The sequence below is a fragment of the Mytilus californianus genome, unplaced genomic scaffold, assembly GCF_021869535.1.
Source record: "Mytilus californianus isolate M0D057914Y unplaced genomic scaffold, xbMytCali1.0.p SCAF_1, whole genome shotgun sequence".
Classification (NCBI taxonomy): domain Eukaryota; kingdom Metazoa; phylum Mollusca; class Bivalvia; order Mytilida; family Mytilidae; genus Mytilus; species Mytilus californianus.
The window spans coordinates 34,077,198-34,104,550 of NW_026262581.1; the positions used below are offsets into that span (position 1 = coordinate 34,077,198).

General features: G+C 31.5%; 1 protein-coding gene across 13 annotated transcripts; it reads right to left on the reverse strand.

The window, feature by feature from the left end:
* Positions 1-1,468: 1,468 nt before the first annotated feature.
* LOC127719431 (protein bicaudal D homolog 1-like) lies at positions 1,469-24,156 on the reverse strand. 13 transcript variants are annotated; one of them, XM_052225596.1, is made up of 6 exons: positions 23,835-24,148; positions 22,818-22,841; positions 16,481-18,616; positions 11,950-11,985; positions 7,315-7,355; positions 1,469-3,970 (listed from the first exon to the last, which is right to left on the reverse strand). In XM_052225596.1, exons 1-5 carry the CDS (start codon positions 24,048-24,050, stop codon positions 7,344-7,346), a joined length of 2,424 nt encoding a protein of 807 aa, XP_052081556.1. In that variant the 5' UTR covers positions 24,051-24,148; the 3' UTR covers positions 1,469-3,970; positions 7,315-7,343. The 13 variants fall into 13 exon arrangements, with proteins under 13 accessions (XP_052081556.1, XP_052081490.1, XP_052081498.1 ...); XM_052225530.1 differs by lacking the exon at positions 7,315-7,355 and adding an exon at positions 9,893-9,932; XM_052225538.1 differs by lacking the exons at positions 7,315-7,355; positions 22,818-22,841 and adding an exon at positions 9,893-9,932 and having other exon boundaries at positions 23,835-24,156.
* Between the last annotated feature and the right edge of the window lie 3,197 nt (positions 24,157-27,353).

The window sequence follows — 27,353 nt, forward strand, 5'->3', positions numbered from 1 at the left end:
GCTTATTTTTGGCCCCTTTTTGGCCTCTTATTCCTAAACGTTTGTGGCAATTACCCCCAAACTCAATTCCAGCTTTCCCTTTGTGATATGGAAACTTGTAGTACAATTTCATAAAGATCCATACACTTACACACAAGTTATTGTCCTGAAACTAGAAAAATGCTTGTTTTTTGCCCCTTTTTGGCCCCTAATTCCTACAATTTTGAGGCAATTACCCCCAAAATCAATCCCAGCCTTCCCTTTGTGGTATGGTACCTTGCAGTAGAATTTCAGAGAGATCCATACACTTGAACACAAGTTATTCTCTGGAAACTAGAAAAATGCTTATTTTTGGCCCCTTATTCCTAAACGTTTTGGGCAATAACCCCCAAACTCAATTCCAGCTTTCCCTTTGTGATATGGAACCTTGTAGTACAATTTCAGAAAGATTCATACACTAACACACAAGTAATTGTCATGAAACTAGAAAAATGCTTGTTTTTTGCCCCTTTTTTGGCCCCTAATTCCTAAAATTTGGAGGCAATTACCCCCAAAATCAATCCCAGCATTCCCTTTGTGATATGAAACCTTGTGGTACAATGTCAGAGAGATCCATACACTAACACACAAGTTATGTCTGGAAGTTACAAAAATGCTTATTTTTGGCCCCTTTTTGGCCCCTAATTCCTTAACTGTTGGTGCCATAACCCCCAAAATCAATCCCAACCTTCCTTTTGTGGTATTGAACCTTATGGTAAAATTTCATAGAGATCCATTCACTTAAACTAAAGTTAGAGTGCGAAAACCAATGTGTCTTCGGACGACGACGACGACGCCAACGTCATACCAATATACGACCACAAAATTTGTTTGCGGTCGTATAAAAATTGGCTCACTTAGGCTCATGTAAATGCCTCCTTCTTTAGAAATCCTAGCTACCTCAAAATCACTGAACAAGAGAACACAAATGAAAACAAAAGAACCACATAACTGTGACGGGATTGCTTCCCTTAGTACTTGTAGTAGATACTTAGACAGCCATAAGCGGTTGAGCTAGGGAAGTACTTCTTTAGCTCAGTTGTAAAAGTGCTGCCTTGTAACACAGATGTCCCAGTTTCGAGTCTTGGAGGAGATAAGGTGATTTTGTAATGAAGTTCATGCTCTCCAGTTACATTTGGCACCCAACTAAAAAACCCACAGTGGTCAGAGAGGATTTCTAGCCAGGGAATGTGTTGTTTGAGTCATAATGGTATGATGACTCATGAGACGGGGAAAGTGTGACAGGATTACTTCCCTTAGTACTTGTAGTAGATACTTAGCCAGCCATAAATGTTTGAGCTAGGGAAGTAACTCATTAGCTCAGTCGGAAAAAGTGCTGCTTGTAACATGGGTTCAAGTCCAAGAGGAGACAAAGTGATTTTGTAATGAAAATCATGCTCTCCAGTTAAATAACAAACATAAAGAGTAAAGATGAATGAAAATAAACACATTAAGTTTATATTTTTACTTTATGCATATTCAACATTTGCCCAGCAAAGACAAAACATACAAAACAAAACAAATGAATTATTTCTACATTCGACAAGAAACATGTTATGCATTTTTTCTTCTTTTTTAACAAAATCTTAATAAAACTTATTAATGATATCATATTAACAAAAATATATTTGTTCATTTACAGATTACCTTTTTGTATTAATTTGAGTTTGGTTTTTTAAAGACTTCTATAATAGCACAGATATAAATAACAAAGGACATTTTCTTAAATATAAAATATAACTTGGTAGCATTCTACCCACATCTAGTGTAAATCTAATGAAGGTTTTTTTTCTTTTATGTATGTTCTTGTTAGTTCTACAAACAAGTTTTTTTCACTTATATTTTTTTCACTTAATATTTCATTCTTCAAAATTGGAATCATTAAGAAGTTTTACTTAAAAAAGTTTTTATAAGAAATTATTTAAAAGTGTTTTTTTTAAGACATTTTTTAAAATGTAATAAAAAACATGATAAAAATGTATATGGATGCTGATAGAATAACGATATAAATTAAGATATTGCATTTTTGTATAGCTTTTTTTGTTCTAAATCAAAACACACATCTCACATTCTAGCAATCTCATTCAAACACACAACCAGCATAGTGGTTACCATAGATACACATAGAAAGTATTAACAATTTTTTTGAGTATATTAAATAAGTTTTGTGTATAAATACTGGACTAGCTTATAAATACATAATATATACATACAATTGCAATAACAGTCAAATTTGTGCCACAAAAACAGATATTACAGATTAAAACTAATAAACCACATGTTAATACCAGATTCTAACAAATATGGCAGTGTATTATAAATATTTTTAGGGAAAATACTATTCATATTTTATGCAAATGGATCATTTTCAGCCAAAAGTTAAAATGGTTTATTGAAATACAATCATGCCAATTCAAATACAATTCAGCATTTACTTATTTATGGTTTTAACATGAGAAATTTTTGAACATTTAAAAATCAAAAATATGTTTTATTTAATTAAATCTTTAAATTTGATTTAATCTACCTTTACACACTGTTTTTTTTTTTTATTGAAATTCAGAAATTTACACTATAAAAGTAGGAATAATTAAAATTATCTCCCTTTTTACAATTGCACATGAATACATACACTGATGTCTACAACTTTATTTTAAAAAAAGCCCTCTTTCAAAAAATTGCACAGGAAGACATGCTCAATTTAAAACTGAACAACCACTATTTCAAAAAAAGAAAATCTTATCTGTTTTTATGGCACAATCTATTCTATGAGGTATTATAAAGTAAAGGTCTTTATTTTGACAAATGTTAGTTAATATCTTTGGTGGCAGCATGGCATTAAAAACAAACCAAGTACCCTCTAGACGACCTTGAACATAAATAAAATAATTTAATTTTAAGACATCCCTGATGTCCACAAATTTTACATCCAATGAGACAAAACAAATTCTCAAAATCTTAAGCTAATGATATCTGCAATTTGTGCACCATTAAAAGCTTTTGAATTTTACATCTTTGAGATCTCCCCTTTAAATCCAGCCACGGAAATGACACACAAAATGCAATAAGCTCTTATATCACAGTGAAAAAAATCTACATCTTTGGGGAGCATCTCATTACATTTGGAATGAGCCATGAATGGCAAAAATTGAGTATACACATTAATTAAGTAAATTATTTTTGTAATAAATATTTTGTATATTTTTAATACACTTATTGAGTTTGCATATAAAATGATTGGTTAATACTGTACAAAATGAACTTTTCCTTCACCTTTTACTAACAAACCATTCCATATAAAAAAGGGAAAAACTAGAAATTCATATTCAAATAAAATAAACTTGTCACTTTTTTAAAAATTATGTGCAATTAAAAAATAATTTGAAAATCTAAATAATACAAATGACTTTTTGTATAAAGTTACATTAAAAGTATGTAAAATTTTTGCCAGATCTATAAAACGTGGTAAGAGTAAATAAAAAAAACAACCATATTGACATTGTGTTAAACAATTAAAAATCAATAATAGAATAAATGGAAATAACTTCTTTTTTTTCTCATTAAAATTAAAACTCATCTCGATCAAAACCATATAAATATTATACTTTATCAATAAAATATTAAATCTATATGTTAAATTTTTCTTTCTCATCAATAAGCAAACAGTATTATGCCAATAGTTTGCTTGAATATATATATACTTCATCTTTGATCTTAAAATAACAAAACAAAAAATAAAGACATTCAAGTATTTCCGTTCCCATTAAGTTCATGTGAAAGGCATCCGTTTTTTTAAGAAACACGAGAAAGCGTTGACACAACTAACACAGCGCTGGACATCAACAAAATCTGTTCCCACACTACCACTATACACAAGACGAAATACTTTTATCATATCTATTCTTTCTTTATTTTTCTGTCTTTCCAATATTGTTATTCCCTTTATCTAACACTGAAAATAGAACAAAATAATACTTGTTATTTTTTGTATATAAAATAAACACCATTTAAATACCAAACAAACAACAACATTTTACTTTTATCATTAACAAAAATCTTATTTTTCTAGCACTGTCTTTGAGCAGGCAGTTAGAATTATCTTTGGCTAAATTAAAGATACCATCATTAATTGAATTGAAAACAATCTTTAGTTTATTAATCTACCGGTAATTATAAGTCTTTTAAAATTTCACTTCATGCAATTGATTAGCGTTAGTTTGTTAAAAAGATACCATGAGTCTGGATCTCAATTTAAAAACTAATATAGTATCATACAACTTTCAGTTCTGAAAATATGCTATAATATACATAAATTTTGGTTCATAATACCCCTTATTCTTGGAAAAGAAATCACTTTTTATCTGAAAATTCAAATATGCTCTCTTGGCAGGGATAGGAAAACTTTCTATTCCCTAAACAGTGGACAAACTGGGGATTTTTTAATTAGACAACCTTGCATTTATCAATACAGTATCCGATTTAGATTGAAGCGGGTTTGTATGGGGGCCCCTTATAAAAGAAAATATGGTTCATGCACAGTGAAAACAAAAATATTGAAAATGCACTTTACATATTTCACTTCTACCTGATAAAAAAAAATGGGGGCCCCTCTTTTTTCAAAAACCTAAATATACCACTGCCATTGCAGTGGTATTTTTAGAACAGGTTTCCTTACATAAGCAGCTACTTTATGTGCTACCTAACAGTACATCTAACAAACATAGATTTTATCAATACTGATCTAGCAGAAACAAAAGGTTTACATGCTCCATGCAATTAATAAATCAGGAATAATGTAAGTAAATTGGTAAGACATTTATTGATGTACAGATGGTTCTCAAGGGTAAAAGTTGCCAGATACCAGTTTTTCTTAAAATAACATTGCATATATATATATATATATATTATATCTACAAATTATAATATTTCTGTAACAACTGGTGTTGATGAGTTATATGCAAGTCATGAGAAAATTATCCCATAAATAATGAAATTAAAATAGCAATTTCTTTGGTGGGACAAAATAAAGTTTGTAATAATGTTTTAATTGCATAGTTCAAATATTGTCTCTCTTGATTTTTTATTTATGATCTTATACAAATTTATTTTTCCTATTATTCTATAGACAATAGGCCAGCTTATATAACCACTTAATTTCATGCCATATCTGGTTGGTCTTTTTATTAACATGTAACTTGTAATCCAACTCAAGTATAAACAGGTACATTTTTTTTACTATTCTCTTATAAAGGGAAGTAACTCATAAAACAAAATTCAGAATTCAGGAAACAAACTGCTAAAAATAGTCACTAGTAAATGTGATTTTATTTGTATCTAATTAAGAATCTGAATTGTTAAGAAGACATTGTTTGAAGGTCACAATGGTTATATCAAAGAAAATCTTTACATTTTTACAGGAAAGCCTTTCCCAAATATAATTCAATGACAACATTGGTAAACCCAGAGCAGAGCAAAAACAGTAAAAACCAAAAAGATAAAAATAAAGACTTAAATAGCTAAATGTAAAATAAAATTGAATGTAATATTTTGGTATTCAAAGTATCCGTTAAGATACTGTAATGACTTTTTAAAAATTGTATCTATACATGTAATTTTACAATCACATGATGCCAATGTACTATTAAAGGAAGTATTACGTGTGAAATAGTATAAGCTGTGACAAACAAATCAACAAATGTGTTCAATAGTACGTGAGAATTTCTTAGGACAACCCTTTTCCTCTATTTTTACAGCAACAAATAACGAAGTGATATCAAACATGTAATAATTTCAAATAATGTCAAAATAACACCAATCTGTACATATTAAGTTAAATGTGATGTATGTAGGGAAATTGTATCTGTACACATTTAGTAATGCAGGCATATGCTGGAGATAAAAAATAGTATACACATTTATTACTTCATACTTTGACCTGACGGTATGAGCATGGCTGCAATGGCTAGGTAATTAGTCATGTTCTATTAAAAAAGGAGATTCTCTGCAGACATTACTCACAATTGTTCAGTAACAATTTTTTTTGTGGGCATTAATGAGACAACAGTCTGTGCCAAAAACTTTTCCAGCTACAAGCTTGAATCAGAAATTTCAACATTTTTCCTACATAATTAAATAAAATTTCACTAAATTTTCACTAGCCTGAATCGATTCATGAATCGATTTTTACTAGACTCAGGCATAGGGCTAGTGGCTAAAGGCACAGACTAAGACGATTACAAATAGGTATTACATTTAAACTTTTCTTGAAAAAAATGTCCACAAATTACATAACCATCTGAACCAGGCTCAAATTAGGTAGACTGAATGGAGTAATACATTTGTAGTAAGGTGGAGTATAATATCATTAGATAACAGAAAGTTATTGGCAGTTTATATAAAATATTGAACAAGAACCTGGCTGAACCTCTGAACCTGATTTCTTCCTTCACGATTTCCTTAAGACTGGATGGATCAGTTTGAATTCTGCACTACAGCTACAGCAATTATTGTTGGAAACAGATGGTATGAAGTAACAGTTACTGTAGACTTCTATTCAAGAGAGGCGTAAGATACCAAAGGGATAGTTAAACCCATGAGTTGAAAACAAACTGGAAATGCCATGGCAAAAGAGGAAAAAATTGACCAAAAGACAAACATGTTACAGTCCACAACACAGAACATAGAAGACTTAAGACTAAGCATCATGTTCCCCGAACCCATTTAAACAGGCATTGCCAAGCTGTTTAGACACAAAGAATCCAGAGTTATATCTAATAGCTGCAAGGCTGTATTAAAGCCAAGCCATTCACACTTCCACCTATCTTCAATCTTATTGTGGAAAGAAAATGTCAGTATAACATACATGACATATTTCCCAGGAGTTACATATACCTAAGACCTTCTTTAAAAATTTCCCCACTACATTCTTGAGTTTTGATATAAATTCTGGAAAAGGGCCCAGAACACTCATAATTATAATTACCCAGTAAGAAATATATCAAGAAGTTGTATAGCACACCACTATGCAAATTTCACAAAAAAAAACTATACATGCCAAAGGTGATGGGCCTGTTGCCTGCTGAGCCTACTATGTCAAAAATTTCAAGCCTAAGCAAACCTAGTCTCTACTGCGAAGAAAGCAACAGGAGCAATTATGCTGTTATCCATTTGTTCTCCACATGCATCCTAAAACTTTGGAAACTAGAAAAAAGAACATGCCAGTTGACAAGCAAACTAAACTTAGGAAACCATTAATAAAGTAGGCTAAAGGCATGGATGCATCATACAGTTTTATACCTTTTTTACTTGGATTTTTTTTAGGAATATCAGAATTCATTCTGGAAATAGATAAGAAATGAGTTAGGGTAAGGAAAATACAAAAGTTAATTAAAAGCACATTCAACAATTCTGCAATGCCTTGCAAAAGGTGAAACCATTTAAACTATTCAATTGAATTTCCAACTGTTACTTTTTTTAATTGATAATAGATTTTAACTCTATATTTTTTTGTAAAGAAACATCTTACTTTGAAGAATTCAGATAAATATACTATGGATTAAGTTATTTTCCTGGGTACCAATTTTCATGGATTGAGGAAATAAAAGAAGAATATGTCTGAGGACACGAATGACTCGCTCAAACTTTGCAATTTTCAAAGTTAAAAAGGGGCATAACTTTAGAACGGTAAATGACTCACAACCCAAAAAACTAAATCTGAGTGTTGTGGTTCTTAGCATTGTGTATGATTTTCATAAAATTTGGATAAGACAAACTAAAGTTAGAGTGCAGAAACTACAATGTAAAATGGGATGGACAGAAGGATGGATGGAAAGACGGACGGACAGTCAAGTATAAAACTTAATGCCCCCATTGCCTACGGCATCATTAAAATGTATTTTCATCGACATTTGATTTTGTGTTTTTTTGCCAAAGTCTGCATATAAACCTTTAGAAAATTTTTACTTTGTTGATTATTTTAATTCATGGTTCATTCAAACCGATGAAATCCACACAAATTATTTGTATCCCACGAATAATAATAATTCCTCAGAATATAAATTACTGTCCACACCTTCTACTGCCCTTCTAAAATGTTTTAAAATTGTACAAGTATCAAAGTTGCAAATACAGCTGCCTACATTTAGTGGAAAGTTGTACATTGTCTCATTAATGCATGGTTAAGGGCCTATATAGTGGAAACTTAACCAATAGTGATCTTACCCATGAGTACCATGAATGGCCTGTGAATATTTCTCAAAACTCTTATCCATATATATCATTGTATAATTACACATATTTTTATTCATATTTATAGTGCATGTATTTATCAAAACAACAATAAAATAAATGTGTTACCACATGAACTTATAACTTAAATGCAAAAAAAAGACATTTACTTTAGACAAATTTAAATCTGCTTTCACCTTTGTTGTTGGATAATTGGTTTCCGAGCTTTTTATGCTATAAGTTTATACAGAATGACTGATGGAAAAGGTCAAGGTCAAGGAAATATCTCACTCTTAACCTTAAGTGTGGTCCAAAATGTGTAACCAACAGAGTTAAACAGTTCCCCTAAAGCGCTACCATAATCCTTTTCTTGTATTGTTTGTTTTGGTTTTTGTGGAGGGGTATGTTTTTGCATTAGTTAAAATTCTTGGTTGTTTTTACATTTGAACTTTGAAGGATGGTTCATATAATGGCTAAGGCAATGTTAGGTAAGACAAGAGAAAATCTTTTATAAAAATCATTAAATTATACTTTAATTTCAGACATGACAGACCACAATCAGATACAGAAAAAAAGCTAATTGGCCTTCAAATAATTTGGTTATATTTCTAAAGAAAACAAAAATGACCTAATAGAAAGTTTGATTTGTATGAAATTCAAGAAAGCTTATTCCATCTTCTTTGAAGAAATTTGTACGTAGCTAGTTACAAGCTGTTACTGCAGACAATTTCCCCTGATCAAAATGGACTGTACACGTGTATGCTAAAAATATATATATTTAACACGCATTCCTATTGAATGAGACGTAGATTAGTAAACTCACTCTATAGGAATCTAATAATATTGATACAAATGATGTGTGCATATTACATACTTAACATCACAAATCAATAATAAATGTTATTTTTCATTTTTGCTGAATTGGTGATTGACAACAATTTATATTTATATGTTTCCACTTTTTATCTTTATTAGAACATTTTTTTTCACATTTTCAGATTTTTTATCTACAAAATTGTTAATTACAGAGGCTGATAAAATGTAGTAAAAATGGACAGTTTAAAATTTGGGTTAGCCTGCAGGTCCAAGGCCTGGGTCTGTTAATCTAAATTTATCTTGATCCTTAAAGCATTGTTTTCTGACCTTGACATCACAAAACTGTACATGTATCTAACGGGCAAAGTCTTCATCTCATGGCAGACTATGTATTGCCCTATGTTTGATGAAGCCTGGAGCTTTAGAGCATACAAGTTTTAATGCTATGTAACAAACATGTTCTTGCATATGTACCTTGACCTTTGATGTCAAAATCAAATAGATTTCAAACATTCCTGAATCTCCAAGGAGCCAAGCAGTGAACTTATTAAGTTTTGATAAAATATAACATTAGCAACTTAAATTGTTATATGTGATGATGGGATGAATGATAACATTACCTTATAAGAGATGAAATTTGAGTGCACAAATGAACATTTATGAAATCAATGAATACAATAAAAACAGCTGTTCAATAAAATAAAAGTCTTGCATAAGTTTCATACACAAGAAAGAAAAACAAAAGAACATACAAGTAAACAGCACATCAATATACTCATTTAGTGCAGACTGAAGCCACAAAAAGCTAACAATATTATGAAGTTGTACATACTGTTATTTCCAGAACATGGATTAGAAAGATTGAAACAGGCCTAGAAAAGGGAGATAATTTCAAGAATCATACATTAGCCATACAAATCACTTCTTCATATGTTATTCATGACACTGTTTTGATCATATGTTCATCAAAATTTTAACTTGTACCTCCCAAGGATAATTATAATCACATTTCACTTACATGTAAAATATACTACTCACTAGCTTATCACAATAAATGCAAGCTTTCACACACCTCTAAACGTCAAACAAACTAGTCTAATCTCCAAGCATAAAGCTACCATAAACTCCTCAAGTACATGTATCAGGTCAGTTGGTTTAGGGAGTGCAAGGTCCTTTAGGCGGGCCATTCATAATAAGGCAGTAACTGGTACTTTTACCCTTCTGTACTGTGCTACTGATAAGTTAAAGAACTGCCTGAATTTCAGAATTTTTATATAAGGTATTCATGAAATTAATTGAAAAGTTCCACCAAAAAATGGTAAAAGTACCACAAAATGAAAGATAATGAAATCCCTGTAAAGTACACTATACAGCAACTTAATGCTCCAAGTTGGATGGTCTCTTGTGCCTAATGATGACACTATAGAAAATCAGGTTCTAGCATTATTTTAGGTAGCTTTACACCAAAATACAAGACTTACATTACTTAAATATTTTGAAAAACAAAGTCAAAGATCTTGCATCCCTTTAAGTGAAGTAATGCTTAGTACATGTACATGTAGATGAGTATAGTGATATGCACATGATAATCCAAAAAAAAAAATCTGTGAACTACTGTTAATTCAGAAATTATTGCGAGGTAAAAAATCTTATTACTGTGAATAATTAATGCGACTGGGTACCGGTGAGTATCGAAATAATTATAACTTGCATTCTGATATCGAATACATATAATAACTGTATTCCGATTTTCATAAAATCACAATAAACAAGAATGTGTCCATAGTACACGGATGCCTCACTTGCACTATCATTTTCTATGTTCAGTGGACCGTGAAATTGGGGAGAAAACTCTAATCTGGCATTAAAATTAGAATGATCATATCATAGGGCACATGTGTACTAAGTTTCAAGTTGATTGGACTTCAACTTCATCAAAAACTACCTTGACCAAAAACTTTAACCTGAAGCTGGACAGAGGGACAAACGGACAGACGAGCGAACAGACGAATGGACACACAGACCGAAAAACATAATGCCCCTCTACTATCGTAGGTGGGGCATAAAAATGTAGAATCTTTCTTTTTTTGTTCCACAATTGCAATAATCATGATAATGAATGCACGCAATAATTTCTGAATTAACAATATATTTAAATTAAAGAATGGGTGGCCAGGGTATGTATTATACACTACCTTCATGCCTTGTGGTATGAGTACTGATATTATTTAGAAATTACAACCCAAGCATCTTCCCTTATCAGAAGGTGGCTTTAAACAATTAATCAAAGATCTAAAATATATGTTCACTGACCCCTGACTTTAGAACCAATAAATGTTCCAAGTTATTGAGGCAATAAGGTCAATAGCCTGCTTATCAGATCAATTATTTCACATCAACAATTATTAACGGAAGCATTAGCATTTTTATCAGAAAGGAAATACACAATAATCCTCTTGAAATTTAGAATTAAGAAAACAAAGCCATCTGGAAAGTCTTGACTTGTATACACATGGTGGATAACAGAAACAATGATGATTCAAAATAGGAAGAATAGAGACAAAACACTGGTACCCGACTCTTCACTTGATCTTTAATAACAAGTAACACTGGTTACTTACAATTTTGTCTTCGTGTTGCATGCACACTGGTTGCCTAAATTTGTCTTCCCTTAATTACTTTACTGTGACTGAATAAGGCTTTTCTTACAAATAGTAAAATGCTTACCAGTCCAATAATTCACTGACTACAGACTTGGGAAATGATGAATTATTGTTAAGCATGCAAACTGTTTGAAGCCAAAATCAAAACGTTCAACTTCATAAACATGATAAAACACTTAATAGAACTTCCTTTGTTTGAAAAGCCTTCAGGAGGCAGCTGACATACCTGTCTCCAAAAACGTTTAGGCCATTCAAAAGAAACCTGTAACACATGAATTGTGTGTGCAAGTTATAACAGCCATAACAGCCAACAGAATACACAATTTGACTCGTCCAATTTGCACATTTGTCTTTATTTTCTGTTTCTTTTCATGTTCATGCATTAATTTATGAATTTCTTAAATAATCATTAACTGTCATAAAAAAATGATGAATTCAAAAAGCACTCTTGTTGGCGATTCAAAAAATTTCCTGCTATGATTGTGACTGATTTACTAGGAAATGTTTCTATGTAGATAGTGTACAATTGTAGCATTTTACCATTTATATTAAAAATCAAGTATGGTGATGCTGAGGAAATCACTGTGAAACAGAACGATTGAACATTATATTATTACACACTGATTTACAAATGTAATTATGGTATTGACATATACTATCTTTTGATAACAGAAAGAGAAACAAGAGTGAATCAATACATACAATCATCAACATTCACTGAGAAATACCACCATCATGCATGTTTAAACTGAATCATTTCAAGTGCATGTATATGTCTGTAAAATTGTCTTGCAGCCCTGACTTTCATTAAGGATTTGGACTTGAGAATATATTTAACCCCAAATTTACAATTGGAATAGCAGCATTATTGCTCTAGACATGGAACTAGCATTTTTACCTACCTATTTCTTCAAATAATAAATATATTCAGCAGCCTACTTTAATAAACATATATACATGATATATGTGGTTCAGCCTGTGAATGAATTATTTTTTGCTCCATACACGTATCTGCTACTAAGATTTTATACAGAAACACAACTACATGTATATAAATGTATATATACATATGTATATGTGGATACTAAAACGTACATGATATCAATCTGTATACATATGTACAGTATACATTTAATTTGTGTACATGTATATACACATACAACATGTACAATAAATAAAATGCTTCGCTGGGGTGCAGCTTGATACGACTGCAGAGGTCGAACCCTGAACAGTTGGGGCAAGTATGGACACAACATTCAAGCTTGATACAGCTCTGAATTTGGATTGTTATTAAATATTTGACACAGCATAGGTTTCTGACACAGAAAGAATGTGGTCTAAGAACTTGAATTTTTTTAATTTACCTATTATGGTCCAATGTCCAAAATAAAAATACATGGTTAGATTCAGCATATCAAAGAACCCCATATTTTCAATTTTTGTTGAAATCAAACAAAGTTTAATTTTGGACTGCAACTTGGACAAACTTGAAAACTGGGCCCATAATCAAAAATCTAAACACATGTTTAGATTCAGCATATCAAAGAACCCCAATAATTCAATTTTTGCTAAAATCAAACTAAGTTTAATTTTGGACCCTTTGGACCTTAATGTAGACCAATTTAAAAAACGGGACTTAAAATTAAAAATCTAAATACACGGTTAGATTTGGAATATCAAAGAACCCCAATAATTCAATTTTTGATGAAATCAAACAAAGTTTAATTTTGGACCCTTTTGACCTCAATATGAACCAATTTGATAGCGGGGCCCACAAATAAAAAATCTAAATTCATGGTTAGATTCAGCATATCAAAGAATCCCATATATTCAATTTTTGTTGAAATCAAAAAAAGTTTAATTTTGGACCCCAACTTGGACCAACTTGAAAACTGGGCCCATAATCAAAAATCTAAACACATGTTTAGATCTAGCATATCAAAGAACCCTAAGAATTCAATTTCTGTTAAAATCAAACTAAGTTTAATTTTGGACCCTTTGGACCTCAATGAAGACCAATTTTAAAAAATGGGACCCAAATTAAAAACCTAAAAACACGGTTAGATTTGGCATATCAAAGAACCCCAATAATTCAATTTTTGATGAAATCAAACAAAGTTTAATTTTAGACCCTTTTGACCTCAATATGAACCAATTTGAAAGCGGGGCCCACAAATAAAAAATCTAAATACATGGTTAGATTCAGCATATCAAAGAACCTCATATATTCAATTTTTGTTGAAATCAAACAAAGTTTAATTTTGGACCCCAATTTGGACCAACTTGAAAACTGGGCCCATAATCAAAAATCTAAATACATGTTTAGATTCAGCATATCAAAGAACCCCATATATTCAATTTTTGTTGAAATCAAACAAAGTTTAAATACTGGACCCTATTTTGGACCAACTTGAAAACTGGGCCCATAATCAAAAATCTAAACACATGTTTAGATTTAGCATATCAAAGAACCCCAAGAATTCAATTTTTATAAAAATCAAACTAAGTTTAATTTTGGACCCTTTGGACCTCAATAAAGATTAATTTTAAAAAATGGGACCCAAATTAAAAATCTAAAAACACGGTTAGATTTGGCATATCAAAGAACCCCAATAATTCAATTTTTGATGAAATCAAACAAAGTTTAATTTTAGACCCTTTTGACCTCAATATGAACCAATTTGATAGCGGGGCCTACAAATAAAAAATCTAAATACATGGTTAGATTCAGCACATCAAAGAACCTCATATATTCAATTTTTGTTGAAATCAAACAAAGTTTAATTTTGGACCCCAATTTGGACCAACTTGAAAACTGGGCCCATAATCAAAAATCTAAATACATGTTTAGATTCAGCATATCAAAGAACCCCATATATTCAATTTTTGTTGAAATCAAACAAAGTTTAAATACTGGACCCTATCTTGGACCAACTTGAAAACCATAATCAAAAATCTAAACACATGTTTAGATTCAGCATATCAAAGAACCCCATATATTCAATTTTTGTTGAAATCAAACAAAGTTTAATTTTGGACCCCAATTTGGACCAACTTGAAAACTGGGCCAAAAATCAAAAATCATGTTTAGATTCAGCATATCAAAGAACCTCATATATTCAATTTTTGCTAAAATCAAACAAAGTTTAATTTTGGACCCTTTGGATCTTAATGTAGACCAATTTGAAAACTGGACCCAAAATTAAAAATCTAAATACACTGTTAGATTCGGCATAACAAATAAAATCAAAGATTTTACAAATCTAATGCGCCATACTGTGCAATTAAAGATTTCTTCTTGAAATTTTTCAATATTTGAAATTTGAAAAAAAAATAATATTTGAAGAATAATTCTTTTTAATTTCTGAAATCTGAAATGAGAAAAAATTGACCCCCCACAATTTCTTTTTACCCCCCCCCCCCCTTTTTTTCCCCAAAAAAATTCTTTCCCTCAAGATATGGTCATAATCTCAATTCAAATTTCCAATGGAGTTGGCAACCATAATTACCCATTTAAATTTACCATAGTGCTAACTTAATCTATTTTATAATAGAATTAAAAATATAGTGTCAAATCTTTCATATGGATTTTTTTGTAAAAAAAAAAGATGCAACATTTGCAGATATTTTTACTGGTCTTCCTTTATAAATATGTATTTCTTTAAACATAATTTAAAAGCAGTGTAAGGGAAGTAACCAAAACGTTGTATTTGGATTACCTCCCTTACACTGTTTTAAATTATCTTTATTGTTCATTAACCATTACTTTATACATAATTTAAAAGCAGTGTAAGGGAGATAATTTCAATGATGTATTTGATTTATCTCCCTTACACTGCTTTAAATTATGTTTTGTACTAAAGTATTTGTCCATTAACCAGGACAACCTTGTTTTTCCCCCTTTTTTGCCCCTAATTCCTAAACGGTTTGAGCCATAACCCCCCAAAGCAAATCCTAACCATCCCTTTGTGGTATGGAAACTTGTATTATAATTTCAGAGAGATCCATACACCGTTCCACAGTTATTGTCTGGAAACTAGAAAATGCTTATTTTTGGCCCCTTTTTGGCCCCTAATTCCTTAACTGTTGGTACCATAACCCCCAAAATCAATCCCAACCTTCCTTTTGTGGTATTCAACCTTATGGTCAAATTTCAAAAAGATCCATTCACTTAAACTAAAGTTAGAGTGCGAAAACCAATGTGTCTTCGGACGACGACGCCGGACGACAACGACGCCAACGTCATACCAATATACGACCACAAAATTTTTTTGCGGTCGTATAATAAACCACTTGTGCATTGTTTATTTACTATTGCCTATCCCAATTAGTGTTAAACAATACCCAAATTAGTTAAATCTTTTTTATTCATTTGGTTAGTTTTCAAAAGAATTTGGTTTTTAAGAACTCCATGCTTGGTTGAGGTATATATTAATTCAGACTTTCAATATCAAAAACATTATTCCAAGATAGAGATTTCAAGCAAACAAATTTTTTATTAAATTTTACAAAGAATTGTTCGAGAATTATTTTAGAAATTTTAGATATTAATTTTATCAGAAATGAGAGATGATGTTATAAAGCTTGGTAAGGATCTAGAGTGAATTTCTAGCTAGCGCCCAGAAACCCAAGGACCATTCTAAAGAGACTAACCCTTTATCAACTTACCCTGGGGCCTAATAATCCCTCCTGCTATGGTATGATCGGCCAGAAGCCCGACCATAATCTTCATAATGTGAGTTGTGGTTGTGACTTACTTTGGAAGTCCCCATTTTATTGCGCCCGCCTTGTCTACGCATATTCCGTCGTTCTCTGTCAAATTCCAGATCTTCCAACCTCTGTGTAAGGGTAAGTTTTTGTTGAATTGCCATTCGTAACAATGAATTTAATGTCTTCTTCTCTTCCTCTGCGCTTGCCAACTGTCTCTGCATTTCATCCAGTTGTGTGACATATTCATCACAACGCTGTGCAAACATTGCTCGCAAAGATGCAAATGTGGCTGCATCTTCTTTCAATGCTTTCAGTTCATTTCTCAGCTTCATCATTGTCTCGGTGACAATCACTTTTTCAGTGTCATATTTTTGTTTCAGATTAGCTAAAGCTACTTCAGCAGTTGATTTGTTTGCTTTGAGCACACTTCTCAATGTTGCTATTTGTTCTCGTTTTGTCGACAACATGGCTTTCAGTTTAACAACTTGTTCCTGTAATTCCTGAACATCAGTATTCTCATTATCGCCATTACGTTGCCGTGACACTTCCATCAGATGCTCTACTGCCCTCTTCAAGTATTTAACCTGATCGATGACGGTTTCCGTAAGTTTGTAACATGATATCGGATCACCCTTTATATCATCGAACTGCTTCTTAGCTTTTGATTTGGTCTTCCTTGGTGATTTATCACCGTTCTTTTTAGCGTTAGGATCTTCTTTCTCTTCGCTACTACTACGTGAACCATCTCGAGACAACTGTGCGGCAGCTTTGGCATGATCAAGCATAACTCTGCTAGGTGTTTCACCGTTCACTTCACATACAAGATGATAAAGCTGAGCCATTTCTTCTGTCGCCTTCACAAGTTCATCTTGTGTTGTATTCAAACTTCCCTGAGCCTCAGAAGCAGCCATCGTCATGGCTTTCAAATCTTTCTCTAAGTCTTTTATCGTATTTTCATACTGATTACATTTATTCCTAAGGTCTTCTAAAGCATGACCGAATTCTTTCTCATCATATCGAACAGTTCCGTGCTGACCTCTTGCTTGAAGGTTGTTGATCTCATCATTTAGGCTACTTATTTCAGAAAGGGCTTTGGAATATTTCCTTTCATTAACACGGAGATTCTTTTTCAGTTCCAGTAATGATTTCTTATCTGGATCAGTTTCATTGGCTATTAATTCATCTAAATCGGTTGAATCATCATCCATGCCAAGCTCCGTCTCTCTTTCCTTTATCACAGAATTTATATGAGATTTCAATTGATCGGCACGCTTCTTTTGTTCTATAAGGTCCTGCTGAGTGTCCTCAATCAGCTTTTGAGCCTCATCTAAAGCTTTTTGAATTTCAGCCTTTTCTTGTTCACTTTGATCTAAAAGCTGTTCTAATTTTTTCACCTCATTCTCTTGAATTTCACTAAGAATGTCATTCACTTTACCAGGACCTGGTTTAATGAGAGATTTTGTATCGTCATTTTGGAAGTCTGCCTCTATCCTCCTTAATGCAGGATTATCGTGTTCACCCTGTCCATCGTCCACTTCATCAAGAATTTCTGATCTACTATTTGGTAGTCCTTCACTGAGCCCGCTCATGTGAGCTAAATTACTTAAATTAAACATAGATTCTTGATTAATTCTTTGGTCAAGTTCTTTCTTAAGCGAATGTTTTTGTTCTCGCTCATGTTGTAATGAATTTAATGCTTCTTCTAAATTTTTTTCAACAATTTTTTTCAAACTTGTGTTTTCATCCAACTGAATATTAAGATCATCAAATTCTTCATGTAGTCTTCGAATTTCATGTTTCATTCCTTCAAATTCAACCTGACTCTGTTTTAACTGAGAAACTGTTTTTTGGAGTGTAATATTTTCTTCTTCGAGTTCAGCATAATCAGCCAAATTTCGATTTTCCCGTTTTCTGAACTCGGAAATGTCATTTTTATATTGTCTTCTTTGATCTTCTAATGTGTCAGTTTGCTGTTGTAATTCCAAAACTGCTTGATGTAATCGCTCATTTTCCGCTGAGCTCCTATCGAAGGACTGTTTGAATGATTTTAATTCAGTTTCAAGTTCATTGATTGATATTTTATAACTTTCTTCCCTTGTAGCTGTTTCCTGTAGGAATGTGTCTTCATGGTGAATTCCACTTTTTTGTTGCTTGCGAAATGTGTCCTGATGTTTGTTTAATGCCTACAATGAAAAAGATAATGATAATGAATTATTCTTAATATGGACAAAATACAACTAACTTACAAATTCCTTTTATAATGCATTTATGTTTGCTTAATGTCTAGTGACTTATACTCAACATCTTACAACAACATCAAAATTACAAAAACTAAAAAGTTTAATCAAAAATCCATTTAGTCCTCTTGATTTTAGCCCACATATATGTGTAATTTAATAAATTTGAATGTATATTCATGTACATGTATGTAGGCCTTACAACTACCAAATGTTAAAAGCCAAAATGTGTTTTTACTGGATTTTGGTCCTGGTCATTTCTGTTTTCTTTTTAAAAAATTTTTTCCACTTTTACTACTTAGTTGTGAACATTTCAAAATATTGATGGCAAAATACACATAATCTTAAGGTGATTTAGACAGTCTTCACAAAAAACTTTTAAATCTACAGGCCCGAAGCTGAATTTTATGAAAATTTTAGTTAGATTCCATTGGCGTGTAGCGATCATTTTTACAGGCCCGACAGTATTTTTACAAGCCTGGGCTGGTGGGCCTGTGGTTGAGATCGAAGACTGCTTAGAGCTTGATTATATAGCATTGGACACTTTTTTTCTGGACTTTGGTCCTTGTCATGTCTGTTTTTTGTAATCTGTTTTTTTCATTTTTACAACTAAGTTGAGAACATTTCAAAATATTGATGGCAAAATACACAAAATCTAAAGGTGATTTAGAGCTTGATTATATGGCATTGGACACTTATTTGGTGGTTGCAAAACCATTAGTTAACCTCTCCTTGTATCTTTTTATGGTATGTTGTAGGGTTACTGTCTCATTGATGTATAGCCATTATCACCAATTATTCTTATTATTAGGTTTATAACTTTTCTTTAAACAAAGTTGCAGAGAATCAGGAGATATAGATGACTTAAATTTACAGCTTTCATCTGTTAATAAATCTAAGTGAATCTGTTTACTGGTGAAAGTTTATCAGATTTCTCCTGATATCTGGCACTATCTTTACTATTGATCAAGATGAATTATTCCGATTAAATGCTCATGTAATATGTTTTGACTCAGGTTTTTTTCTTTATTCTTAATTTTAAAACTTTTCATACCTATATATATATATAACATGTATAACCTAATAATAGGTTCTCATTCATAACCTTCCCTTAACATGAGTGTATAAAATAAGGAAAGAGTAAATGGGAGAAAAGATGTCTGTGTTTTCCATTTCATATTTTTTTCTTTTAACATGTTTTAAGGAGATATGTTTGTACTTTTTTATTAGGTGTGGAGGGGGTATATATAAACCCTCTAAGGAAAACACAGGAGTACACAAAAATCAAACAGAGAAGTGAGCATAGCTGACAAAACCCTTACCCCCACCCTGCCTGCAGCCTCTCTAGTTAGAAATAAATAAGAATGTATTATCATTACTCCTTATTGTCAAACATATAATTTATGTGATACACGTTTGAACTGTCATTACTGACAAGTTAACTAGTACCTGTACTACACTGAACATTGTATAATCAAATAAATAAACATTTTTTTTTTTGTGATTTGCTAGACAGACACAATGACATACATGACATAATGGTTTGATCAAATGTGTTAGTATTTAGTTTACATATTAAGCATATACAGGGTTTAGCTTGTAGCATTTATGTCAGAAGTTTGTTGATTTAGTATATAGAACAATTCATTTATTTTCAAATCAGTGGGCTTGACCGCAATATGGAAAGTCATTACTTTTAGGATTAGAGAAAAAATTACTTTTGTATGTCTACATGAAGATGTAGGACTATGTCATGTATGTCAAGAATGTAACTAACAAGCAAAGGAATAAAACCAGAAACGATGTCACTATACATGTACATGTATGCATGGACCTAAATAATAGTCTTTAGACAAGAATCGTAACCATACATGCTTATAATGTCTCGAAAGTCTAGAAAAATTGTATACAAATTAAACGGAGATAAGTAAAAAAAAGTCTGCCATCATCAACAAATTCTATAATGGAAAAAAAACTATGATATATATAAACAAAGACTACCCTGATGAGGCGTTTAATTGCTCTTGACATAGGAAATGCACATACACATATGTTTTCAAGACCAAAAATATATATACTTGTTTTCTTCCTCTTGACAGAAAAAAACAGATTACAAAATGTAGCCAGGTAACATTTTAGGTGAAATAATTTTATTTTTGAAAAACATTTTAAAAATCTAGTTTTATAAGGAAATATTGTGGATGGTGCTTAACTAAATAAGGTTGGACTTCAACAGCGCTCAACTAAAAATATTCATAAAATGTGTTAAGAGAAGGCATTCAATTTAAGGTTAGTAGGGAGGCTGGAACCAAAAAGTATATTTTCAGCATTTAAACCTTTATATAGGGTACAATGAAATAAATCATTAAGTTTCCCAACATACTGTTACAACTGTGTAAGAAATTATTTTTTCCTCCAATCTGAATCAATAAGTACATTGCAATTGTATAAAACAAGATGCATTAATAAGGTACTTATTGATTGTATGATTGAATTAATAATATTATTTAGCATAATTTCAAAATAATCTTCAAAAAGCTATGATCACAACCAGATCAAATGTTACATGTTCAAACGTTTTAGATTTTTTATATGATTATCCAGTATCATTTTCATTTCACTATTGTAATCAATAGAAATTCTATAATATATATTTAACCACTTTTAGAAAACCTCTTGATCTGGACTTATGAACCATGAAATACTTAATTCAAATATTATATCATTTAAATATAATATGGTTTACAGATTTAAAAATCAAACAGAAGGAAAAAATTTCCAAACAATTATATTTCCTTATTTGGAATAAAATTTATGAAATGAAATATATAACCATGATTTGCATTATGAATTCATAATCTGTGTTCCCCAAACATTTATGGTTGACAGTGCATAAGATATGTATGAACACAAGCAGATACATCCCATTAATAACACATGTGTTACATGTTAAATTATAACACATCAAAAGCTACACCCGTAGCCTTAGCAGTTAAGCAGACATAAAGGTTCATTCATATTTGTTAACACAAAACTTTAAAAGTTTACCTGGTTCTTTAGAAATAAATTAAACAACCAACACCTCCTGCCTACATCTTTTTATTCAGGTCATGTGAAGAAAAAAATTCCATTACATTGCTTAAAAGGATAGGTACATTTAACATGTAGGTTGCTTTTACATTATGTCATATGAATAAGTTTATGAAGATATGTGGTATTTTTTGTACACAACAAATTATCTTGGCATCAAAATCTCACCAAAACCAGGATTTAATGATTATTGATTGTTGAATGTCCATTGTCAAATATTTCATGCAAATAATTCAGGACAAGTTATAATTTAAGACACATGAAAAAGGACCTGGCTTCTGATGATTAGAAAAAAACCTTCTAAAAAGTTTCTATTATATAATCAATAATTACATTGAAAAGTTAGATATATGTATAAATGAATGAAAAATGTGTCCATGGGACACAGATGCCCCCACTTGTAAATATATAACAAATTCTGCAATTTTTCAATTTACAAAGGTACATAACTCAAGAACGGCAAAACTGATGCCACACAAATTCGACCTTGATCTGTGTTTGGTGGTGATGAGCATTGTGTATAATTTTTAAAACATTTGGTTGAGGCAAACTAAAGTTAGAGTGTGGAAGTGGCAAATTCAGAAATTTTATCATTTACACCAAAAAAATGTATAAAGGGACATATCTCGAGAACAGTGAAAGTGACACAACCCAAATTCAAACTTGATCTGTGTTTGATGGTAATAAGCATTGTGTCATGATATTTGGTTGAGGCAAACTAAAGTTAGAGAACGGAAACTCATTTTTGGACATTAGGACAGATGTACATACAGACGACCAGGCGGACGATCAGACGGACAAGGGTAAAACTTAATGCCTCCTCCCTCACAGTGAGGGCATAAAAAAGGTTTTTATTCGAAACATATAATATCTTTCTTTTGCCTCAAACTGGAACATATCATTGAAGGTATCATTGCCAGTTTATAAATGGTGACTTTAACATGCATCAAAACAAAGTGTGCTTAAGGTAAAAATGTATCCAAACAATCAACAATAAACTTATCCCTATCACCATGAAAAACAACTGCACATTTTCTAAATGAATTATAATTTATACCCATGCAGGATTATTTAAAAGCTCCTGTAAAATAATATACATGTATATAAGAACAACAATTAAATTAAGTAATACAAGCAATACCAGGATTATAAACATACAAGAATGTGTCCATAGTACATGGATGCCCACTCACACTATCATTTTCTATGTTCAGTGGACCGTGAAATTGGGGTCAAAACTCTAATTTGGCATTAAAATTTGAAAGATCACATCATAGGGAACATGTGTACGAAGTTTCAAGTTGATTGGACTTTAACTTCATCAAGAACTACCTTGACCAAAAACAGACGGACGAATGGACAGAAGGACAGACAGAAAAACATAATGCCCTCTACTATCGTAGGTGGGCCATAAAAAGGCTGAAGAACATGTAGATGGTCAATTCTCAACAAGAGATGGAATTTTGGTAACTTGTCAACTAGTGTTTACTTGTGATAAAAATAGCTGATTCAAGGACTCTAAATGACCAGGTTTTTTTGCATTTCATTGAAATGATCAAAGCCATATAATATCATGCCGAGTAAAACAATAAATTTCAAAAAGAGATCCAGAATTTTTTCTATATAAAAAGGGGGACATTTTTTCCTATGATTGTAAAGTAATTAAATATAAACCAGAATTGGTTGCCCTGCTTTGAATTTTTCCAACTTCTGTTCCAAATTTGAACATAATTATTCAATGCTTGCTTCTAGTGGAAATTGAATTTCACTAACAATGATTAATCAAAGAATGTGATTGATTGATCATAAGGATCATCTCGAGGTTCATAATAAGTTCAAACATTTTCTGGTCCACTTGATGATTATTATTTTTTTCAAGTCTGCAAAACAATGCACGATAATCTAAAGAATCAAAAATACGTTATAATGTCTTGGTGTATTCAGTGTATATAACACGCGGAATAGCAAAATTCAATATTCAACTTTGAGACATTCCCCCAATTTGACAACAGCTAGTCATAAGAAGGGCATTGACGCACCCAAATCTCTGTGTAAACAATAAATATATATTTACCTCTTTAGCTGTGTCTAGTTCTTGCTTCAATGTTTCATATTGTGTCTCTATTTCTTCGATTTGCTGTTGAAGTTGCTGTTTTTCCTCTAAAACTGCAAGTCCGTACTCGGCGGCTTGTACCTTTTCTTGTGTCGTTTCGGCAAGTTCTGTCTGCAGTCGCTCGACTTCTCGCCTCAACTCTTCAACAGACTGGTCGGAACTACTTGGATCTGACATTTTTTAACCTAAAGAGGACTTAAATTGTTCAAATAACACGAAAATTGGAAGAAAGTTTCAAGGGCAGACTCCCCCATTCTATACAGTCGCCATCTTATTAATTTATGCAGCTATGTTGTCATGTGACCAGACTTGTCTTTATATGGAAACCCTAATTAACTTTAACGCTATCAGTGTTTTTTATTATTATTAATCCTATAAGTCAAGATCTTGTCCCTACAAAGTATATCAAAAGAAAAAAAGATTAATTAAAGTAAATATTAAGACCAATCACCTGACACCAGTTGTTTACAGTATATTGATTTTGGATATTAATGTAAATTATGCAAATACTTATGGCATTAGCTTGGTCGTATGGTATGTCTCTGATCAGTATACCTAGGACATGAAATATTGACTATTCCTAGGATTTATCAAGAAAAAACTCACAGTTTTTCAACAAATGATTATTATTCATGCTTTTACTGAAAAAAGGTCAACTTTCAAAAATGAGCAATTAAATGATATGTCACAGACATCGGTCCATTTCTTAAGAAAAAAAAATGAATATCAAGCATGGACTATTGTCAAATTATTTAAATATTTGGAGAAATAAAACAAAACATTAGTTATTCCACTTTACGGATGATAATTTAAGCATGTATGCAATTTGGGTACTCCTCATTACAGAATCATGCATGGGTCGTTAGGAGGTTGTTCAAACCAATTTTTCTAAGATCCAATATGAATTCAAAATTAAAAAAGTGAAAACAACACGTTTAATAATGTCATGCGTCCGAAGCGCTTTTCTGGATTTACCTTCATCAGGAACGCTCAAAGCCAAACATTTGAAATCCGAGGGATGTAAAATTGCATATAGTAAATCATAATACACATACAAATATAAACAGAATGGAAGCTTTTTCCTTTATATCATAGATAAGCGTATTGAAAAAACTGTCAAAATAGGTGCAATTTGGGTAACATCTCGGTATGTCTTGATCTGCTTATAGTATTCATCAAAATTCCATTTAAAATGAATGATTAACAATAACATAAGTACCATCAGTATACAATATATGTATTGTATGTCTTTGTCACATGCAGAGACATGCAAAAACTACACAAAAACAAGTTTTTTTTTTAAGTCGCTTTGAATACAAAGCTGACATTTTGTCAGTTTAAACTGGGACTATTACACTAAGATAATCCTAGGTATAAACTTAAAAACACACATTTCATCGTTCTGTGAGTTCTGAGATACAATATTACACTATATATATATATGATGTGTTATATTTTAAAGAAATAAGCCCCCTAAAAAAATAAATAAATGATAAAGTGAACAAATTTTCAAATGAAGGTACAAGATCTAAATTTAAACTATTTTTTTTTCTATTAACTGTTGATTTATAGTGATTATGTAAACAGTCCACATGTTTGCACGCAGGATTTTTAGGATAATTTCTAATTAACCTAACACGAATAATTCAATCGCCTCTCCCACTCGCGACGTAGCCCTCGTAGAACAGTGGAATATAACGACTGAATTATTTGGGTTATAATTGACCCAATATTTGACACATCGATGCGTCTTCAATGTAAAATGATTGCTATTACATTTTTGAGATTTGCAATCATATCTTCGATCACTGAATCTGGGAATAGTATACTAATGTCAGTATATTATGTCCTAGATTGAATTGAACATAATATCTTAATAAGTCATCTCACCTGGCAATGTTTGAATCATGAATGCAGTAGTACAAGCTGTTTCTCTGATGATATGTGACTGTCGTACAATCTATAACTTTTTGAAGCAAAAATGTTGTAAAATTATTATTTCTTTGTTAATTAAAAAAATGCATATTCATTTATGATGATTGTTTAAATTGTGATAACACTGTATTATATGGCTCTGATTATAATTAGGTGTCATATAATCCCAATATTCTGATTAAATATCAACTTACTAATTTGATTGTTAAATTTGTTCCTAATTAATGGATTATTGTCATTTCTCAAAGCAATTGTCAATATTACTCGGAATGAGCACGCATAAAAAGGAGAAAAAAGAAAGAAAAGAACCATAACGAGAAAATGATATGTTACGTAATTCATTTAGAATCGGAAACTTTAGTAAAATAAAATCATATGCAAAGACTGTTACCATAGATGTAATACCCATAGATGAAGCTCAACCCTGACTTCAAAGGTTATATGTGCGTTGTAATGGCTTTCACACTTATCTGATAATGACATGAACCAGTTGGTCATTGAGATGCCGATTGACAATCTAGACAATAGAAAACTGACAATTAAAAGATATACAGGACATACAAAACTTAATCCTTATAACGGTTCGGCTCTAGTGTGTTTAAGTGACGTGGTCTTAGTCAATATAAACATAGATGTATAAACCCATATATACATCTATGATATAAAAGACTCAAAATATAATTTTAGTTAAAGTATCATGGACATATCACAGATAAGAACTAGTAAATTCGAGAAGAGATCATTCAGATATGCAGCCGCTTCACTCTGGAAAAACTTGCCAAACCATTTCAGGAATGAAAATAGTTTTTCTCAAATATAAGAGTTTGCTTCAGTCCTGGAATGGTTCGAACTGCCTTGCTCAGCCTGCAGATATGTTTAAAATCTGTTTGTGTTTTGCTTCCTGTCACACTGTCAAATCTGGTTTCCCTGTGCATAGTTATTTAAGCGGAGACTCAGAGGGCGGGCGATTGCCACATGGGTCCCCGTTTGGGTCTATGTTCAGCACACCAATGTTTTCAAAATTCTTGACTAATATGTGTTGTGGATTCGCTAAAGATTTTTTTTTTTTGCTTGCTGTAGACGCTTTTTTTTTTAAAGTTAGATGCTTATGATCACTCTATTTAGTTTTTAGTTATCACACAGATCTTCAATTTTAGATTTTTCATTATGTTAAAAGTGGCTCATCATACTCTTATTTTATAGCGCTAATTAATGAATTTCGTTGTTTTCAACTGAGACTTCTATTACACATATAGTAGTCTTCAGTTTTCAATTATCAAATTTTATCACGATTTTTAACTATATTCTAAAAAAATTTAATGCTTATTCCAAATTTTATAGAAGATACACTGTTATCATACTTCAAATTTGCTTAAACATGTTAAACCAAGGACATATATTAGAAAGATAGGAAATTCCCTATACCGCCTTGTTAACATCCATAAAATATCGCGTGCGATACGTTAGTATTAGTTATACGTCCTTGGTTAAACAAATTAAGTATTGCACATAGGAATGCCAAATTTTGTGTATGTAATGCATGTT

What these genes read in the sequence shown, in the direction of transcription:
- LOC127719431 (XM_052225530.1), bottom strand. Translation starts at nt 24,050, where the DNA reads ATGTCAGATCCAAGTAGTTCCGACCAGTCTGTTGAAGAGTTGAGGCGA. An exon ending in AACTAGACACAGCTAAAGAG is followed by an intron (nt 22,842 to 23,834) that starts GTAAATATATAT and finishes ATTATTTTACAG; the next exon opens with GAGCTTTTAAATAATCCTGC. An exon ending in ATAAAATGGGGACTTCCAAA is followed by an intron (nt 11,986 to 16,480) that starts GTAAGTCACAAC and finishes CATGTGTTACAG; the next exon opens with GTTTCTTTTGAATGGCCTAA.